At 43.1% G+C, this 16661-nt stretch overlaps 1 protein-coding gene across 1 annotated transcript; it reads left to right on the forward strand.

Moving 5' to 3' along the window:
* The first annotated feature begins 668 nt into the window (after positions 1-668).
* On the forward strand, positions 669-15492 carry LOC309326695 (serine protease 27-like). The gene is made up of 6 exons (XM_081835571.1): positions 669-831; positions 9409-9435; positions 10251-10416; positions 10976-11247; positions 12176-12345; positions 13733-15492. The coding sequence occupies exons 1-6, from the start codon at positions 747-749 to the stop codon at positions 14060-14062; spliced, it is 1050 nt and encodes a 349-aa protein (XP_081691697.1). The 5' UTR covers positions 669-746; the 3' UTR covers positions 14063-15492.
* Positions 15493-16661: the final 1169 nt, after the last annotated feature.

The following is a 16661-nucleotide window of genomic DNA, read 5'->3' on the forward strand; positions in this document are numbered from 1 at the left end:
CAGTTCCCATAACCTCAAACCTCCCATAAATGGTGGGAAGAATATACTCTAAATATGTCTAAGTCTGTGCAATTGAAATAACTGAATACTTCCTTACATTATTTACCCCTATCTCCATTTCCATCCTCTTCCTCTATTCCTCCCCTATAAGCTCTTCAGAGGCAGGGACATGTTCTCTTATATTTTGTAAAGCACCATCCACACCAATGGTATCATCAATATTATCCTTCTGCAACCTTATCAGGAGCATCACAGTGCTGCCATGTTTACTGAAATATTGTATTACACTTCAGTGCTACTGTTCACAAGTTGTTGTTTCCTGGAGCTCAGATTTCAGTATAGGTTACCTGGGGTGTCACCACTCCCCAAGTGCTAAACAAATAATGGAGACTGGTATGGAGCTGAGGGTGGATGAGCATGGAGAAAAGACAGCTGGGCATGATAGGTTCAGGTGTGGTCTCTCAGTTGCATTTACTTCTTCCTGGCAACCTCAGCAACTGGCCCCAGCAGGATGGATGCTAGAAATGAAGGCAAAGATGTGTGCCAAGATCTGCTGAACTTGTTGGTCAACATTCTCGACCAGGACACAACCTACCTGCCACAGACAGCTATATAAGTGAGGTGACTCTCGTTGCTGATGGCTGGATATCTTTCAGTGGCTTCCTATCACTTATGTGTCCACTTTCTGGAAAGCTACAGATTCTTCCTGACTGGCTCTTTGATTTTTGGCACTAGCAAAACCCACCATGTTGGAGTGGCAAGTGATCAAAAGACAAGGCCTTGTGGCGACCAGGGAAGCTCGTCTACTCATGCTTCTGTTAGCACTGATGGGTAAGAAAAACCACCATATTTTTACCTACCTCCAACAGCTAAACCAATTGGACTAAACAACAACCAAAAACAACAGTGAGTTTTAGAATCTTAGAAGGATGAGAAGACTCTTTGGTTTTGCTCCTAGCTCTAGGACAGAAGTGATATTGCTTTGGTAGTGCAATGGGAAAGGGCTAGTGGCTATGGACACAGATCTAGAAGAATGAAGTCCAAGAAGGATGTCTGAGTCTCAGCAATAGCCCACTTTTCAAACTTTGAATTCAAGGTTGTTAGCATTGTTTTGTCCTGTTATTCTCTAATAACCTTATAACAAATCCATTTACTGCCTTGTATTAGCAGCCTTTTAGATATGCATACAGAGGAAGGAAGAGGTGCCCATAGCTCAGTGGCATGTTTGCCATATTAAAGGTACCCTGTTTCAATCCATGGCACATCTTGTTAAATGTCCTCAGGTAGCAGGGACAGGAATAAACAACAGACACAGAAAGTTACCACATATCGCATCAGACTACTTGTCCATCTAGCCCAATATTTTCTACTCTGACTAACAGCAGCTCTCTAGGGTCATAAGCAGAGGTCTTTCCTATCATCCTCTACCTGATCTTTTTAAAATAGAGATGCCAGGTATTGCACTTGGGACCCTCTTCTTGCAAACAATGTCCTCTGTCATTGAGTTGTGGTCTGCCACCAAACTGTGATTGCAAAGACTGCCAATCAGAAAAGACAGTGCTGGGCTACATGGATCAATGGACTGACCCAACTGAAGCTTTTCTTTTTCATATGTATTAGCCTATATCTGGACTACTTTCCCCTTTAGGCATTCATTCTTTATTGCAGCTGGCACAACTGTGAAGCTGCTCCAGCAGCAGTAAGTGCAATGGAGCTGTGGAGGCATGAGGGCAGAGTCCCAGTGGGGCTGTCAGTGATGCAATGGCAGAGGCATGGAGGAGATGGGGCAGATCTGCCACCTGAGGAAAATTGTTCCACCTTACCTCAGTGATACCTGCACTGAAGAAGTGGTGTGGGGAAGTCCGAGGCTTTATTCAAAGGAGTAGAGAAAGCCATAGCTCAGTGGCAGAGCCCAAGCTTTGTCTGCAAAAGCACCCCCCCCCCCAGTTCCTTCCCTGGCACCTCCAGTTAAAAGGATCAGGTAGCAGAGGATGAGAGAGACTTTCAGTTAAGATGCTGGAAAGTAATTCTAGAGTAAGTTTTTTGGGGTAGATGGACCCACTTTCTGACTCAATATAAGGGCAGGTCTAAATGTTGTCTTGGGATGTGTAGAGTTCTCACATGTCTTTGCTCATTTGCAATGTGTTGCATCTGTAAGGAGCATGTTGAAGCTCCTGTTTCTTATCTACTGGACCACATCTCAGGTCCATCTAATCCAGCATGCTGTTCTCACAGTGGCTAACTGCAAGCTTGCAAGCAGGACTTGAGTACAACAGCATCTCCTGTGGTTTTCTAGCAACTGGCATTCAAAAGCATTACTGCCTCTGTCAGTTGAGGCAGAGCAAAGCCACCAAGAATCCCATTACAGTTTGGAGTGTTTTCGTGCTCATTTGGGAAGTGTACAACAGTTAAGTTCACATAGACCATGGTTTTGGAAGGAAGCTATTGGTCTGGTGCCGCAACAGCATCCTCTAGAGTCCATCTAGCCCTCTTTTTTAACCACCACAGAGGGGGCAGATAATTCAATGGCATTGCAGAGATGTATGTAAACTGCTCCTCCGGCTGAATGCTTTTAGGGACCTTAGAAACATAGAATGCTGGCAACTTGTAAATTCCTAGACACTGTACTCCAGGTGTAGTCTGACCAAGGCAGAACAGAGCAGTACTATTACTTCCCTTGATTGGGATCCTATACTTCTCTTGATGCAGCCTAGAATAACATTAGCTATTTTAGCTTCTGCATCATACTGTTAACTCATGCTAAGCTTGTGGTCTACTTCGACCCCTAGATCTTTCTCCTATAAATGAGCACGTGCAAATCTGTGTTTACAGCAATGCCCCTGTTATGGGATCTACCATCTAACTCCTACCAACCTGTCTGAAATTATTTATTCCCATTGCTGCACCTATTTTTTTAATCAAACACACACAAACATATGCAAATACAAAGATGCCTTAAGCATAACACCTTTTTTTCTATAGAGCAATTGTGAAAATTTATGTAGGCTTAATCAATGAATTAATTCATTGACTATAGACCGCACAATTAATCACCCAAGGTTTCTGTAATGAGTTAGCAGCCTTCACCAAAGCATCTGGGACACTTATGTAAAGCTAATCTCTGATGATATTGAGTGAACGTGCCAGAGGTTTAGCTGCCAGCCCAGATTTACCGCAGAATTTCCATGAAATTCCTCTGCTCAGGACTGGGAAACAGAACTGGAATTCTTCCAGCAGGTCTTGCATGCACTAGGTTTACTATATTAAAAACACATCCCTTTGAAACCAATACTATACAAATAGTGTCGCCAGCACATGAGGACTATAGCTCAGTGGCAAAGCACAAGTTTTTCAAGCAAAAAGCACTAAATTCAGTCCCTGCCTATACTCTGGTTCTTTCTGCATTTACTCTTTATAGTGGTATAGATGCTGTTTCTTCTTCTTCTTCTTCTTCTTCTTCTTCTTCTTCTTCTTCTTCTTCTTCAATTTTTGGCATGCTGCCAAACGACATAGAATAATAGAATTGCAGAGTTGGAAGGGACCTGATGGTCATCTAGTCCAACCTCCTGCAATGCAGGAGGAATCCTGCACACAGCTGTCCCTGGTTGGGCACTGACCTATTGTACCCATCATTATTCAACTAGTTTTCCAAATTAATGTACTCAAGGAAACGCTTCTACCACCCCAAAAAAATCTGACATTTGTGAACAAACCAGAATGGATCCTGAATATTTTCATTAGCTGGGCATGTCTAAAAGTATCATTCTGGTTTCTTTGTTGAGGGTAGGGGTTGATGGGCATGGTTTTAGAGATGCCACTTCCCTTTCTCTGGTGTGAACTGTCAATCTGAGAGTTTAGTTCAGAGGACGGACATGGCAGACAGAGACAATGGTACTGAAGCAAAGTACTGCTCATGACAGCAATCATTAGCTGCAGGCAAAGCCTCATCACATTCACCAGGTTCACCATAGCTCAGGCAGACACATAGCTCCTCTTCTAATCCCACAAGATTAGAATTATTGAGTACATAAAAATAAAATATACTCATACTCATAATCCCAATATTTACTGGCTGGAGGAACATGGAGATGCCAAGAGGTATCACTACGGCCACTGAATTTTTCTCAGTTTGGGCAGAACCTGCCATTACTGTGGAAAGGAGAACCCAGAACTCATAACAACAGTGACACGTGACCAAAAGGGCAGATGAGCAGCTACAAGTTGTTATTATTTAAAATGTCTGATCGAACAGCAACTATACTGCTATAAATGTTAAGTGCAGAAACACCCTAGGAAGGGCCAAGAAAAATCCCAGTCTGGCATCCTCGCAAGCTGCTGCCAGTCTGTGTAAACAGTACTGAATGAGCTAGATGGCCCGACTCAGTCAGTACAAGGCAATTTCCTTCGGAGGTATGTCTTGATTGTTTGTAACAGCCTTTACCCCAACTGTAGTATATAATCCAGTGTGGGGGTTGCTTCTAAACATCAGCATCAGTTCTGAATGTTCCCCGTGAACATTGTATACAAATTTCAACCAGCTGTGTCTTGAAATCCACATTACCTCATCCTTAGAAATCTCAACCAGATGGCTCCAATTTTGAAATCACAGTAAAGAGAATTTGTCTTTCTGCCTGAGGGAAGAGTTATGCCAAGCATTTATTAGTTTGCTTTTACTCCAGTTCTCCACAGACCTCTCATGAGTGGACTCACAAATCCTACCAACATCTATTTTCAGCTGCAAATAACTTTCCCTTGTGTCTCCATCAGGAGAATATATATCTTAGTAAACCTCCCTACCTCCCTGGATTGTTCTAACATTTGCTTGATGGTCTATTAATTTTACAAGTTCTTGTGTCCTTCATTGGCATCAGGTCAGCCAGTGTTCCCTCTAATCGGTTTCTTAACACTCCTCCAGGACATATTTTCAGAAACATTCCATCTTCCCCTTACAGACATTAAATCATTCTGCCTCCCTTTATGTCTTATGATGGCTTTGCTTGGCTTTTTTGCTGACTGCCTCCAAGTTCTCTTTTTTCCCTCCTGCTTCACCCTTTGATCTCTGTTGATTATTCCTGTGTGGTTGTGGTTTTGTAGAGATTCTAATCAGCGATCTTATAGTTGCCTTACCTGCTTTGTGCTGCCTTATAGCTTAACTGCAGCTGGTTGTTATTATAAGTAAAGCATTTAGACATTCTCCTATCCTTTCAACTGTAGAGAAACTTAATTTTTATCCAGTTCCCACTCTTTTTCCATAGTTCTTCTTCAGCTCAACTTTTTTCTTTTTGGTTCTCCCATCAACCTTGCAAAGTAGATTAAGTTCACAGATTTCCAGAGCCCAAGGTTACACTGTGAACTTCATGCCTGAGCAAAGATATGAACCTGGATCTACCTTACATTCTAACCACTACTGCACCCATCTTCTGGGATAGGTGAACCAACGTTGTGAAACTGGGCCTAGTTGGGTCTAGATCTTTGGCCTGGCCTACACATACAGCAGAATGAGGTGGTAGAATAGATGACACTACTTCACACTGCAGGTGAGGGCTCCATTTTATTTAACACTGCTCCTTGTCACAACCCCCTGTAAGTTGAAAAGTCATGCACTGAGGTCAAAGATTCTACTCTATCCCTCTTCCTGCTGAGCTTGGCTTCATTTTTAACACAGGGAAATATTCAAAAATGTGATTCCCACCCACCTGTAGTCTGAAGTGCTACAGCCCATTCTACCACCTCAGCCCCCAGCACTTGACCACTTGATTCCCATCTCATTTGCTGCTTGAGCAGGCCCAGCCACCTCATTCTGTGGCTCATTATGCTGCTTGGTATTGCTGGGGTTAACCCTTTTCCTTTACATCACTGCAAATCAGTTGCCATTTCCTCTGGAGGTTTTCAAGTCAATGGCTGAATCTTGTAGCATGTGAGGCAATCGGAAAACATCTCTGAACATGTCTGATGTGCCTCTGAATAACTGCAGCACACCCTCCAGATCAAAATAAGGATACACTTGTTAATAGTGGCAGAGAAAACCCAGCCAGATGGGCAGGGTATATTATTATTATTATTATTATTATTATTATTATTATTATTATTATTCCTCCTCCAATTTTCTCATACCAAGTTAGGGGGCATGGGAATTACCATTATATCAGATGAAACCATTGCTCCATCTCAGTATTGTCTATGGCAGCAGCATTGCCCTTCTTTTTTTAACAATTAAGATCCACCCTCTATTGTGTGGGCAGGTAATCCCTCCCCTTACCTGGCCTGGTTTCCCTGGCAACACTTCCCCCAGGTGGGATTGGACAACTCGCTGGGGTAGGCGGGGACCTCCAGGTATCCCACCTGAGGGAAGGCAAAGCCTATGCTGATGGGGCCACTCCAGATCCAGGGCTGCACGCGTCCACACAAAGGGCGCCCCCCGTTTTAAGTGGGGAGCGGTCATTACTGAAGAAGAAGAGTTTGGATTTGATATCCCGCCTTTCACTCCCTTTAAGGAGTCTCAAAGCGGCTAACATTCTCCTTTCCCTTCCTCCCCCACAACAAACACTCTGTGAGGTGAGTGGGGCTGAGAGACTTCAAAGGAGTGTGACTGGCCCAAGGTCACCCAGCAGCTGCATGTGGAGGAGCGGAGACTCGAACCCGGTTCTCCAGATTACGAGACTACCGCTCTTAACCACTACACCACACTGGCTCTCATACTGGCAGCCTCATACCCAGCATTGCTTGGTGCAGGCCCACAATCTAAAGTTTAGTGAGGGTGGTGGAGAGATGAAACCATTATAAACCATCCATGCTTGGAAGTTCTAAGAAACCCAAAAAAAATTACTGCAGTTTTCAGATCAATGGTTAAAATCAATGCTGTTTTGAAAGGTCCTCACCACTCTTTCATTCAAAATGGTGTCCACTTGTAGCCAAACATGTATGAAAATCTGCTCCTTGATCTCAAGAACCAGTATACAAATTTTGCCTACTATATCTTATGACTTATAATGAGCAATCAACTTTCCAAAATATAAAGTAGATTTTAACTTTATCCCACCATAATTTCAATTGATTTCATTTCAAACAAGGTGAAATGAAACATTTTTGGCCATACTCACATTTCCTCACCCACTTTCACCTTTGACCCAGTCTGCTGCTGGAATGCTGACCTGAAAGGGTTGGCTACGTTTGAATCATTAAATGTTCCCTGCTTTAGGTCTACACTGCCTGCCAGTAGCTCTCTTAAGTTTTCAGATGAAGACTTTCCTGACCCTACTTGGAGATCCAACAATGTGAACAAGGCTCTTTTGCATGCAAAGCATGCATTCTAATCTACCAGTGACTTGTGGTGCCAAGCATCAATGCCAATGCTTCCTCATCCATTATTACACTGTTGCTCAAGTCTCTCTTCTACCTGTTGTATGCTGCATTCATTTATTCTGCAGCTGCTTGAAATCCACTGATTGAAAACCAAGGCATGTTTGTTCCTTGGCTTAATAATGCAATTTTTCTGAGTAGAGAGAAGTTCTAGACCCAGTGCATAAGGCAGCTCCTAGGGCTGGCTTATCTACCTGAATAAAGTTGTGAGACTTAACAAATTCTCTCTGCCTCTGACTTCAGAGGAACTCAAGACCTGAGGGAAAATTTGTGGCTTAGTTTTTGTTGCTTCTCCTCCTTTTTAAAGTCAGACACTGGAGAGACCTGTCAGGAGTAAGCATGGACCAATGGTATAAAATAGTATGGGAAACAGCTTTATCAGAAAAAACTAACTAATAAACTGAAACTGACATGGAGACAAATAGAAGAAGATGCCTTCACCCCGGTATAGTTCTTCTTTATCACATGCCCATCCCAACAAAACAACAACAACAATCCGCCAACAGCATACGAATCAATCTGGCTAACTTGATTCAAAAATACACACACACCCCGCTCACACACAAAAGCCAAATCTCACTACAGCCAACCAAAGACAACCAACCACACCCTAAGCCACCCCAACCTCTCTCACCAGCAAGGAAATACAACAAGCGAATAGTAAGAGAACCCATACAAGTAACGCTGACACAAAACCCCACACATACACTAAGTAGAAGAATAGAAGAATAACCACCTGACCCCACCCCACTTACCGTTCCCCCTTTCCCTAACCTAACACTGTATGTCACACTAATGTCTCACAACAAATGAAACTGATCTGCAGAAAACACAACTTGAAAAAAGAGACAACACGTGTATTTTTGTAAACTAAGAAACCTTTAATAAAACTATATTTAAAAAAAGAAAAAAATACTAACAAGCAGAGAGATACCATCTTAACGATCCTGCACCAGACATGTGTCTGCAAGGAAGAGCCATTAATTGAGATGAAAGAGACATCATAATAGTTTCTTTAGTTGATTTTGATGATGTTATAATTGGGTTTCAGGGTGTTGCCAGGTAGGTGGGGGAAAGTAAATTACGGCTTTGCTAAATTAGTGTTCGAGAGAGAGGTTACTTTGGGAGCACAGGTTCTTGACTGGAACGGAAATTGTGATGCCACAGTACAGAAGGAGAGGCTGGTATGATCAAGATGGACAAGGTAGCATAGATGTCCCAGACAGTGAGGAATTATGAAGCATACCAGTCTATTGTTTCCCAATTGCAACTGGAGACATGGATGTATGTGGGCTGTTGGGATGAAGATATGGGCTAGACTTGCAGTCGGCTTAGCTGCCCCACCTCAAGCCCAGCTAGAGCCAACAATCCACATACAACCACCCTGTTGACCTGCCTCATAATCCTGTATAATTGCTGCCCACTTCCCAGTTAAAGGCCAAACAGAATATGTGTCTGTGTGCTGTAATTTCTGAGAAAGAAAAGAGAAGGGATTTTCCAGTCCCACCCAGGAGACAGGAATATGTATACAACAGGAGAAACTTTTCATTCGGGATTTCAGCTGAATGAGCTGCTTGTTTTGGTTTGATTCTGGTAGAACCAGTTTTTGTTGATGTCTACCATTTTACTAAGATCATTAAAAAAGAATTAATCCCATCCTCTAAAATGTTTGCACTCCCTCCCAATTCTGATTCATCTGCAAATTTGATACATTAATGCAACCTGCTCATTTGTCAAGACTGATGTCAGGACATCAAGAGATCAAAACATACCTAGAGAGCTTTTATCTGGCACATTCACTGGGAAAGGGAATGATGATGACTACTGATGGTCCATAGAGTTGTACATATTGTTGTGTTGGCGTTGGGACGTCCTGGAGGGAATGTATGTTGTCTTTTTCAAGGATGCTTCCTGTCTCAAGAGCATTGGCTTGGAATAAAGTAGAGCTGCTGTTTGGAGATACAGTGCAGCTACGCCAATGAGTCTTAGATCCAGTGAATCTCATCAAATTTCTTGGCACCCTCTCACTGCTGTCCTGTCATGTTGCAGGTCTGCAAGAAGTTCAGGCTACCAGTGGTGAGTGTACATTTTCTGCATTTCTCTTCCTTCTGTTTCAAATGTATTGATGCATGTCACCCCAATCTCTAAACGGTTTGAGATTTCAGGGGTTGAAGGCTTTTATGCAGGGTTTGTGTTTCCCCTCCAAATTCAGTTTTTTCATTTGAAAATATTTGGATTAGCAATTACTTTGTCTAGTAATTGCCCAGCTGTGTATTGGAGCATATATGTGAGGCATGGAATAAGTAATTTAAATATTTTTTTGCATGTCGTGAGCCCAGATTGTTCATCCACAGAGAAGTCTTCTAAGGAGCTGTTTTGCTAGCACTGAGTAATTTTTTTCTCGTTTCTGCCTTGGGGCAAGTGAAGCACAGATTACCTTTTGATGCAGAGACACTGCAGGGGTGCCAACTAGAATAAATATAGGAGGCAGATAAGCCCTGCCCTGCACAATTAATCACATGATGCGGTGCATGCACATTATTTGAATGGCAATTGAAATCAACTTTGGGGGCCCTAGCCCCTCAAATATTTTATTGGGGTGCTGAAGGGAACCTGGCCCCTAGGAGTTGGCTCCTATGAGAGACGGAATTCCCCCGCCTTAATGAGATTCTGCCCATTGCACCTATATAAGAGTCACTGCTGTTGGCTTGCTTTTTTCTCACCAGCGATACTGTAATGATGAAGGTGCCCATATGATTATGTGAATGTGCTGTTAAGGTTGCGTCAAACCTGTCTCCACTATATTATCAATTAGAATCCATATGATCTCAGTGTCTCCTCTGCATGCTAACCTCATGGCAGTTTGAATGAATCTTTGTCCTTTCTTGCAGCCTGTGGGCGGCCTCATGTCAGCCTCAACCGGATTGTGAAGGGACAGGACACAGTGCCAGGGGAGTTCCCCTGGCAGATCAGCTTACAGCTGAACAAAAGGCATGTGTGTGGAGGGTCCCTCATCTCCGACGAGTGGGTGATAACCGCAGCACACTGTTTCTATCAGTGAGTATACAGGGTGGGATGGCAAACCTGGGTTACTGGTGCCTTTGGATCCCGCATCCCAGAATACTTGATCTGGCAGAGTTGCCATATTTCAAAAAGTGAAAATCTGGACACAAAGGTTGTTGAGCATTTGGGGGGGGGGGGGGCGGGTGTGCAAATCAGAAACCAACATTGCTGACACGTGTTGCAATATGTCCGGATTTTTTCAGACATTTAGCTGATTTCTGATAGGACACTGCTTCTGACTACAGTATTCCGGGTATATCTGGGAAATTCCGGATGTATGGCAATCTGGCCTTTTGAGAAGGAAAGGACACGCAAAGAAGTTACCACAGCTTGCTCTGGCTTGCTTTTCTCCCACTCATCCCCCACTCCACCCACAGGGTCAACTATCAAACTCACACTTTCTGAAACAAGATGCAAACTGACACAGAGCCATCATTCAAAATGTGCACTGATCCAGATTTTGCAGTGCAGTTCTCCAGCAAAATTTTGCTCCAAAATCCAGCTCCAAATCCCATTCATTCACCTATCCCCACTCTTTCTGTCATGTTTCCAGGTTCAGGGATCTCTCCCAGTACCAGGTCCTCCTAGGGGCCAACCAGCTATCCAATCCTGGCCCCCAGTCATGCTGCTTGGGAGTGAAGAAGGTCATTGTAAACCCAACTTACGCAGGACAGACCAGCAGCGGGGACATCGCTCTTGTGCAGTTGGCCAGGAAGGTCCACTATTCAGAATTTATCCTACCCATTTGCCTGCCTGATGCTTCTGTGAAGTTTCCTCCAGGCAAAGTTTGCTGGGTCACCGGCTGGGGCAACCTGCGTCATTCAGGTTTGTTCGTGTGTGTGTATGTGTGTGTGTGTGAGAGAGAGGGGGGGGAGGAGGAGGAGGAGGAGGAGGAGGAGACAGGGGCAGGAACTTGTGTGGAGGAAAAAGATATAGTAATAACTTCACAATAGAAATCAGGGTACCCAGTAAAATTGCTTTATATTAAATTAAAATCTAAAATTGAATATGAATACCCTATACCAAGGAAAGCAAAGGTGGGAGGGGTGGCGTGGCGATGTCACCCCCCCCCTCGGGGATGACATCCAGAGCAGACTGCACCCCTCGCACCCCCTTCCTCCGCCAGTGACAGTAGGAGGGAGAAAGAAAAGGAGGAGTGGCTAAGAGACCCTGTTTGGTATAGTGATTTGAGTGTTGTACTAGGGCCTGACATATTCAAGTTCAAATCCCCACTCAGCCACAAAACATACTGGGTGACAGTGGGACAATCACTTTCTGCCAGTCTAACCCAGTGGCGAAGCTACATGGGGATGGACAGCAGGCAGGGGTGCGGCTGGCACCCCCAGGGGTGTGGCACGCGTTCTGGAAGCATGGTGCCCGGCACACGGGGGTGCGGTGCGTGTCCGGGGGGGGGGCCGCCGTGATGGCATCCTACTGGAATAGTGGTCCCAGGGGTGGTCTGCTACCTCCACACTCCTGTTCCTCCGCCAGTGTCTAACCAACTACATAAGGTTGTTAGTGAGGATAAAATGAGTAAGGGGAGAACCATGTACACAACACTAGGCTATTTGGAGGGAGGTAGGATATTAATGTGATAAATAAATGAAGAGAATAGATTGGTAAATATGAGAAATGATGGGACAGAGAAGCTCAATGCATGTCACTGTATGTATGTGAGGACACACACTCCCTCCCCAAAAGTGCATTTAAGGGGGGGGGAGTGCTTCAGCTGTGTATGTTGTTGTCATTACAGTCGACCTTCCATCCCCACAAACCCTGCAGAAGTTGCAGGTGCCCATTATTGACTCCAAGACATGCAGTGCCCTCTACCGCACCAACATAGCTGATGGCCCGATCCCACGGGTGATCAAGGATGATATGATCTGTGCTGGCTTTGCAGAGGGCAGGAAAGATGCATGCAAGGTGAGAGTGCTTATCTGTTCATTCACTTCTAAAAATGTGTAAATACTCCTCCTGATCCTCTATTATTGCTTGGCAACTTCTGCTGCTAGCACAGATGGATATTTGTGTGTATGTCTTAGGAGAGTTGAAAGTAGTTTGAAGGCCAAACTAGATATGGCAGGAAGGCGGGATTGCATTTAATGTTTTTGGGTTTTTTTAAAAAAAAAATCAAATAAAAACTACAGAGGGGAGGAATCACAGAATGCAGGAGTGATTAGCTCTCCCTTCCCACTGTGGTTTCAATTAAAATTTGATGGCCCCCATAGCTGCTGTTAGCTACAAGAATAGCTGCAAGAATAGAGATGGTGTTTCAGTTTTGGTTCTGTTAATTTTTCATTTCCCCAACTCAATTCTCTACTCCTTCAGCTTCCAGCATCAGACAAAATGCACCCTGGCCTATTGTTCTCCTTCCTAGGATGAAGTGGTATCAAACCAGGTCAGGGGTGGGGTGTAGAAATGCTTATTCCCCCCCCCCAAGCATTTTTTATTTCTCATTATGACATCATCTTATCTTACTCTTTGAGATGCCGATGAAGCCAGCCAAGGCAAAGCAACTGGTTCGAGCAGTTCACCAGGTTTTTTATTTCAGTTTCTAACCTCACAGACACAGGATCAGAGGCCTGGAAGGGACCCCACGGATATAATTCAGATTGACCAGTCCCCCTCCCCCTCAAAAAAATATAACAACTGTCATGGCATGCTAAATTTCAATTACAACAGTGGGCATGGTGTGACACAACAGCAGATGTCAATGGAAATGTTGCAACTTTTTATTTGCATGTGTGCTTCTGTTCCCCTAAGATTGCCTCATGAAAACGGGGGGTGGGGTCGGGTGGGGTAAATAACTGTATGCTGGAACACTGCCTCAAGTTTCATCACATGCTGTGAACCACACAAACACCACAAAACTCCTGCACTTTTCAGGGTTTACACAGTTGCAAGTATTTTTGTTCTGGAACCAATCAATATAGGAATAAGTACGGAACTCCTGCTAGCTTTCATGTGCTTTTTATGTCACGTGAAAAGCACATAAAATGCAGCATTCATTGGGTAAGAAAACATTGGGGACACAAAATAAATTGCTGTCTAAATGCAGTCTTAGTTCATTCTGCAGTGCAAAAAATAGAATGGAAATAAACCAGAACATTTGTGGTATAAAAAGTTATGGGATTTCAGCTGAAAGTCAAGGGATATGCACTCACTGGAAATGGTAGGTGACTGTTCCAAATCTTCTGCACGCACAAACAGTACTGATAGTAGGATTGTGTGTGACAGCCCCAACAGCATCATGGGTGCAAATCATCATGAATGTGCATTAAATGTTCATTTCTGTTTCTTTGCTTCACAGGGTGATTCTGGAGGCCCCATGGTATGCCCAGTTGGCCAGTCATGGGTCTTGGCTGGCATTGTGAGCTGGGGTGAAGGATGTGCCATTGAGAACCGCCCTGGTGTGTATAGTCGGCTCACGTACTACCAAAAGTGGATCCACAGCCATATCCCAGGCATCCAATTTGTCAAAGACCCTAATAGCCATGGACTACGCGAATGGCGTGACATACATTACTGGAGGTCAGACACCAGTGGGCAAAAGCATCCCGGAGTCCACTTACCTTCCCACGCCTCTTCTCTCAGTGCCAACCTTCTGATGTTCTTGCTGTGTCTACTGATTCTCGTATAACCAAAAGACAGCAGGGAATGTGTTTCCTAACCAGCAAGATTATGAAACAGAAGGATGCCATCAGGCTTCTCACTGACCTTTCTGAGGTGTGGTCTTTATTCCCCAGTGAAGCATCCCCATTAGCTGTACCAAACAAGCTGGCTTTCATTATCTCCTTTTTCAAAGGGGGGTGAGGGGGGGGAGATCATTATTTTTATTTATTGTTGGAATTTTTTTATTAGAATTACTGCTTTCTCTGATGTGAGAGACATTTCAAGAACTTCTAGGCAAGACAAGCAAACCAGTTAAACCAAACATTGTTCTTCAAATGCAAAGGATGATTATTAAGTTGGGTAGAAATTAGGGCTTTATTTTTATATTTGTGCATGGTCAATGAGGATTTTTGCTGGCAGTTTCTTACTTATCAGTACAAAATATGGTGAATATTTCCTTAACCTGTCAACTTCCTGTATGTAAAATATGTTTTCATATTCTGGAGTTATCAAAAGTTTCTATCTGCTTTATACACACACACACACACACACACACACACACACACACACACTAACTGCATTTCATCCTGGTTTAACATTTTCAAATGTGACTCTGAACACTGGATTTAAATTCTGGAAATACTAAAGGTTTTTTCTCCATTTTGAACCTGTATTTCAGCTGGGCATATTTGACAAGTCTTAAGCCAGATGTTGAAAGAATCAGGGTTCTGTGTTTCTTTCTTTCTTTGTTTGTTTGTTTGTGTGGTGGGTGGAGAATCATATTTAATTAGTGGAACTTGGTTTGTTTGTTTTTTGCAATCTTCTTTTTCACGCCATGTTGTAATTTAAATTATTTCTCCAGTAGTACTGAGAGGTGTATTTGTATGGGTGTGTGTTGATTGTCTAGTTCAGTGTACACAGAGATTTCAGGGGGTGGGGGCCTAAAACAATCAGGCACTGTCAGGCCCTGGATTTAATCTTTATAAATGTCTCATTTTCTCCCCAATCACTCCGCTCCACAAGTATGTTATGCTATATTGCATGGGCCACATTAGTTGGTTCCTTAATTGCACTGAAGGGAATCTCACTATGCATGCTGGAGTCACTGAATGTGTGACAAAGAACCTCTTGATTGGGCTGTGTGACTCTCTATGATACATAGTCATGGGAAAAAGAACATGCACCCTCTTTGAATTCTGTGGTTTTACATATGAAGACATAATAACAATAATCTGTTCCTTAGCAGGTCTTAAAATTAGGTGATTACAACCTCAGATAAAAAACAACACATGGCAAATTACATTGTGTCATGATTTATTTAAGAGGGATAAAGCCAAAATGGAAAAGTCATGTGTGAAAAATGACATTCTCTTAGACTGTTAGATATTGTGTTATTTTCAAGACAACAAACAAATGACCAACTCCAGCAATGTATTTCACTTCATAAAGTATTAGATCAGTGTGTCCAAAACTTCTGACACCTACTAGTGCAACAGTCCAAGCCCTTAACCTTCAAGGCAGCGGATTTTACTTTGTGTCTCTATTATGTGTACAGATAGTGCCAAGCAGAAAACCTCCATTTCACAGTTGTTCCCCTAAGCACAAATTCCATAGTGGAAAAAGGACATGGATTCCATTGCCAGAGATTTTGGCTTATGTCCTTGGGTAGCACAACAGCTCTATTTAGCTGTAAAAAATATTATGCCTTTGAATTGTTACAGGAAGCAGTTAGCGTGCATGCATGTTCAAGAAATAGATGAATTATAAAGTTGGGAACTGGATTTAAATCAACCCCGTTTCTGGGTGAATTAAATTATAATTCAGATGCAAGACATAAGTTGCCTTGATTTAAATGGATCCATCCTGAAAAAGGACACAAAGCCAAGGATTTGTGTAGAAATTGGTCAGGCTGACAGGAATTGGGGTTTGAGCCCACTAAGATCAAGGAGGAATCTACATACATATAAAAAATACCGTGAAAATGCTTTTTTTAAAAAAAAACAACAACACGTTTTGAAAAATATATTAAATTTCCCATAGCTTACCATCACCATCTAGTGTCACAATTGTATACTGCACTTTACAACACACTTAAAATGTTTTATTTGCAGCTGTATAGCTGAGTCCCTAGAAGGCTACAAGCTCCCTACCCTGCTGTGTGACTACACCAGGCATAGGCAAACTCGGCCCTCCAGATGTTTTGGGACCACAACTCCAATCATCCCTGACCACTGGTCCTGTTAGCTAGGGACGATGGGATTTGTAGTCCCAAAACATCTGAGGGCTGAGTTTGCCTATGCCTAGCTTAGGGGTTGTGTAAGTAAACTGCTAAGAGTTTCCTTTTTAATGGTTGCTTATACAGTGGAAGGAAAGGGAGCTCATCCTAACTATTTTAAAGGCATTTGCAATATCCCCTCCCCTCTAAAGGCAAATCTGGGTGAAGAGGACCCACTGGTTTGCTAGGAACAGATACCAGAAATCAGGTATTTTCCTCAGTAACAATGATGAGGACTTTGTTACATATGTAGTCATAAAACACTGGGTGTGCCTGAGACTATCAACATCACAACATCCATGGGCTTGTTAATATCTGCTGATTGAATCTTGTTAACTTCAGTGGATTGATC

The sequence above is a fragment of the Podarcis erhardii genome, assembly GCF_964252035.2.
Source record: "Podarcis erhardii genome assembly, chromosome: 13".
In the NCBI taxonomy this organism is placed as follows: Eukaryota; Metazoa; Chordata; class Lepidosauria; order Squamata; family Lacertidae; genus Podarcis; species Podarcis erhardii.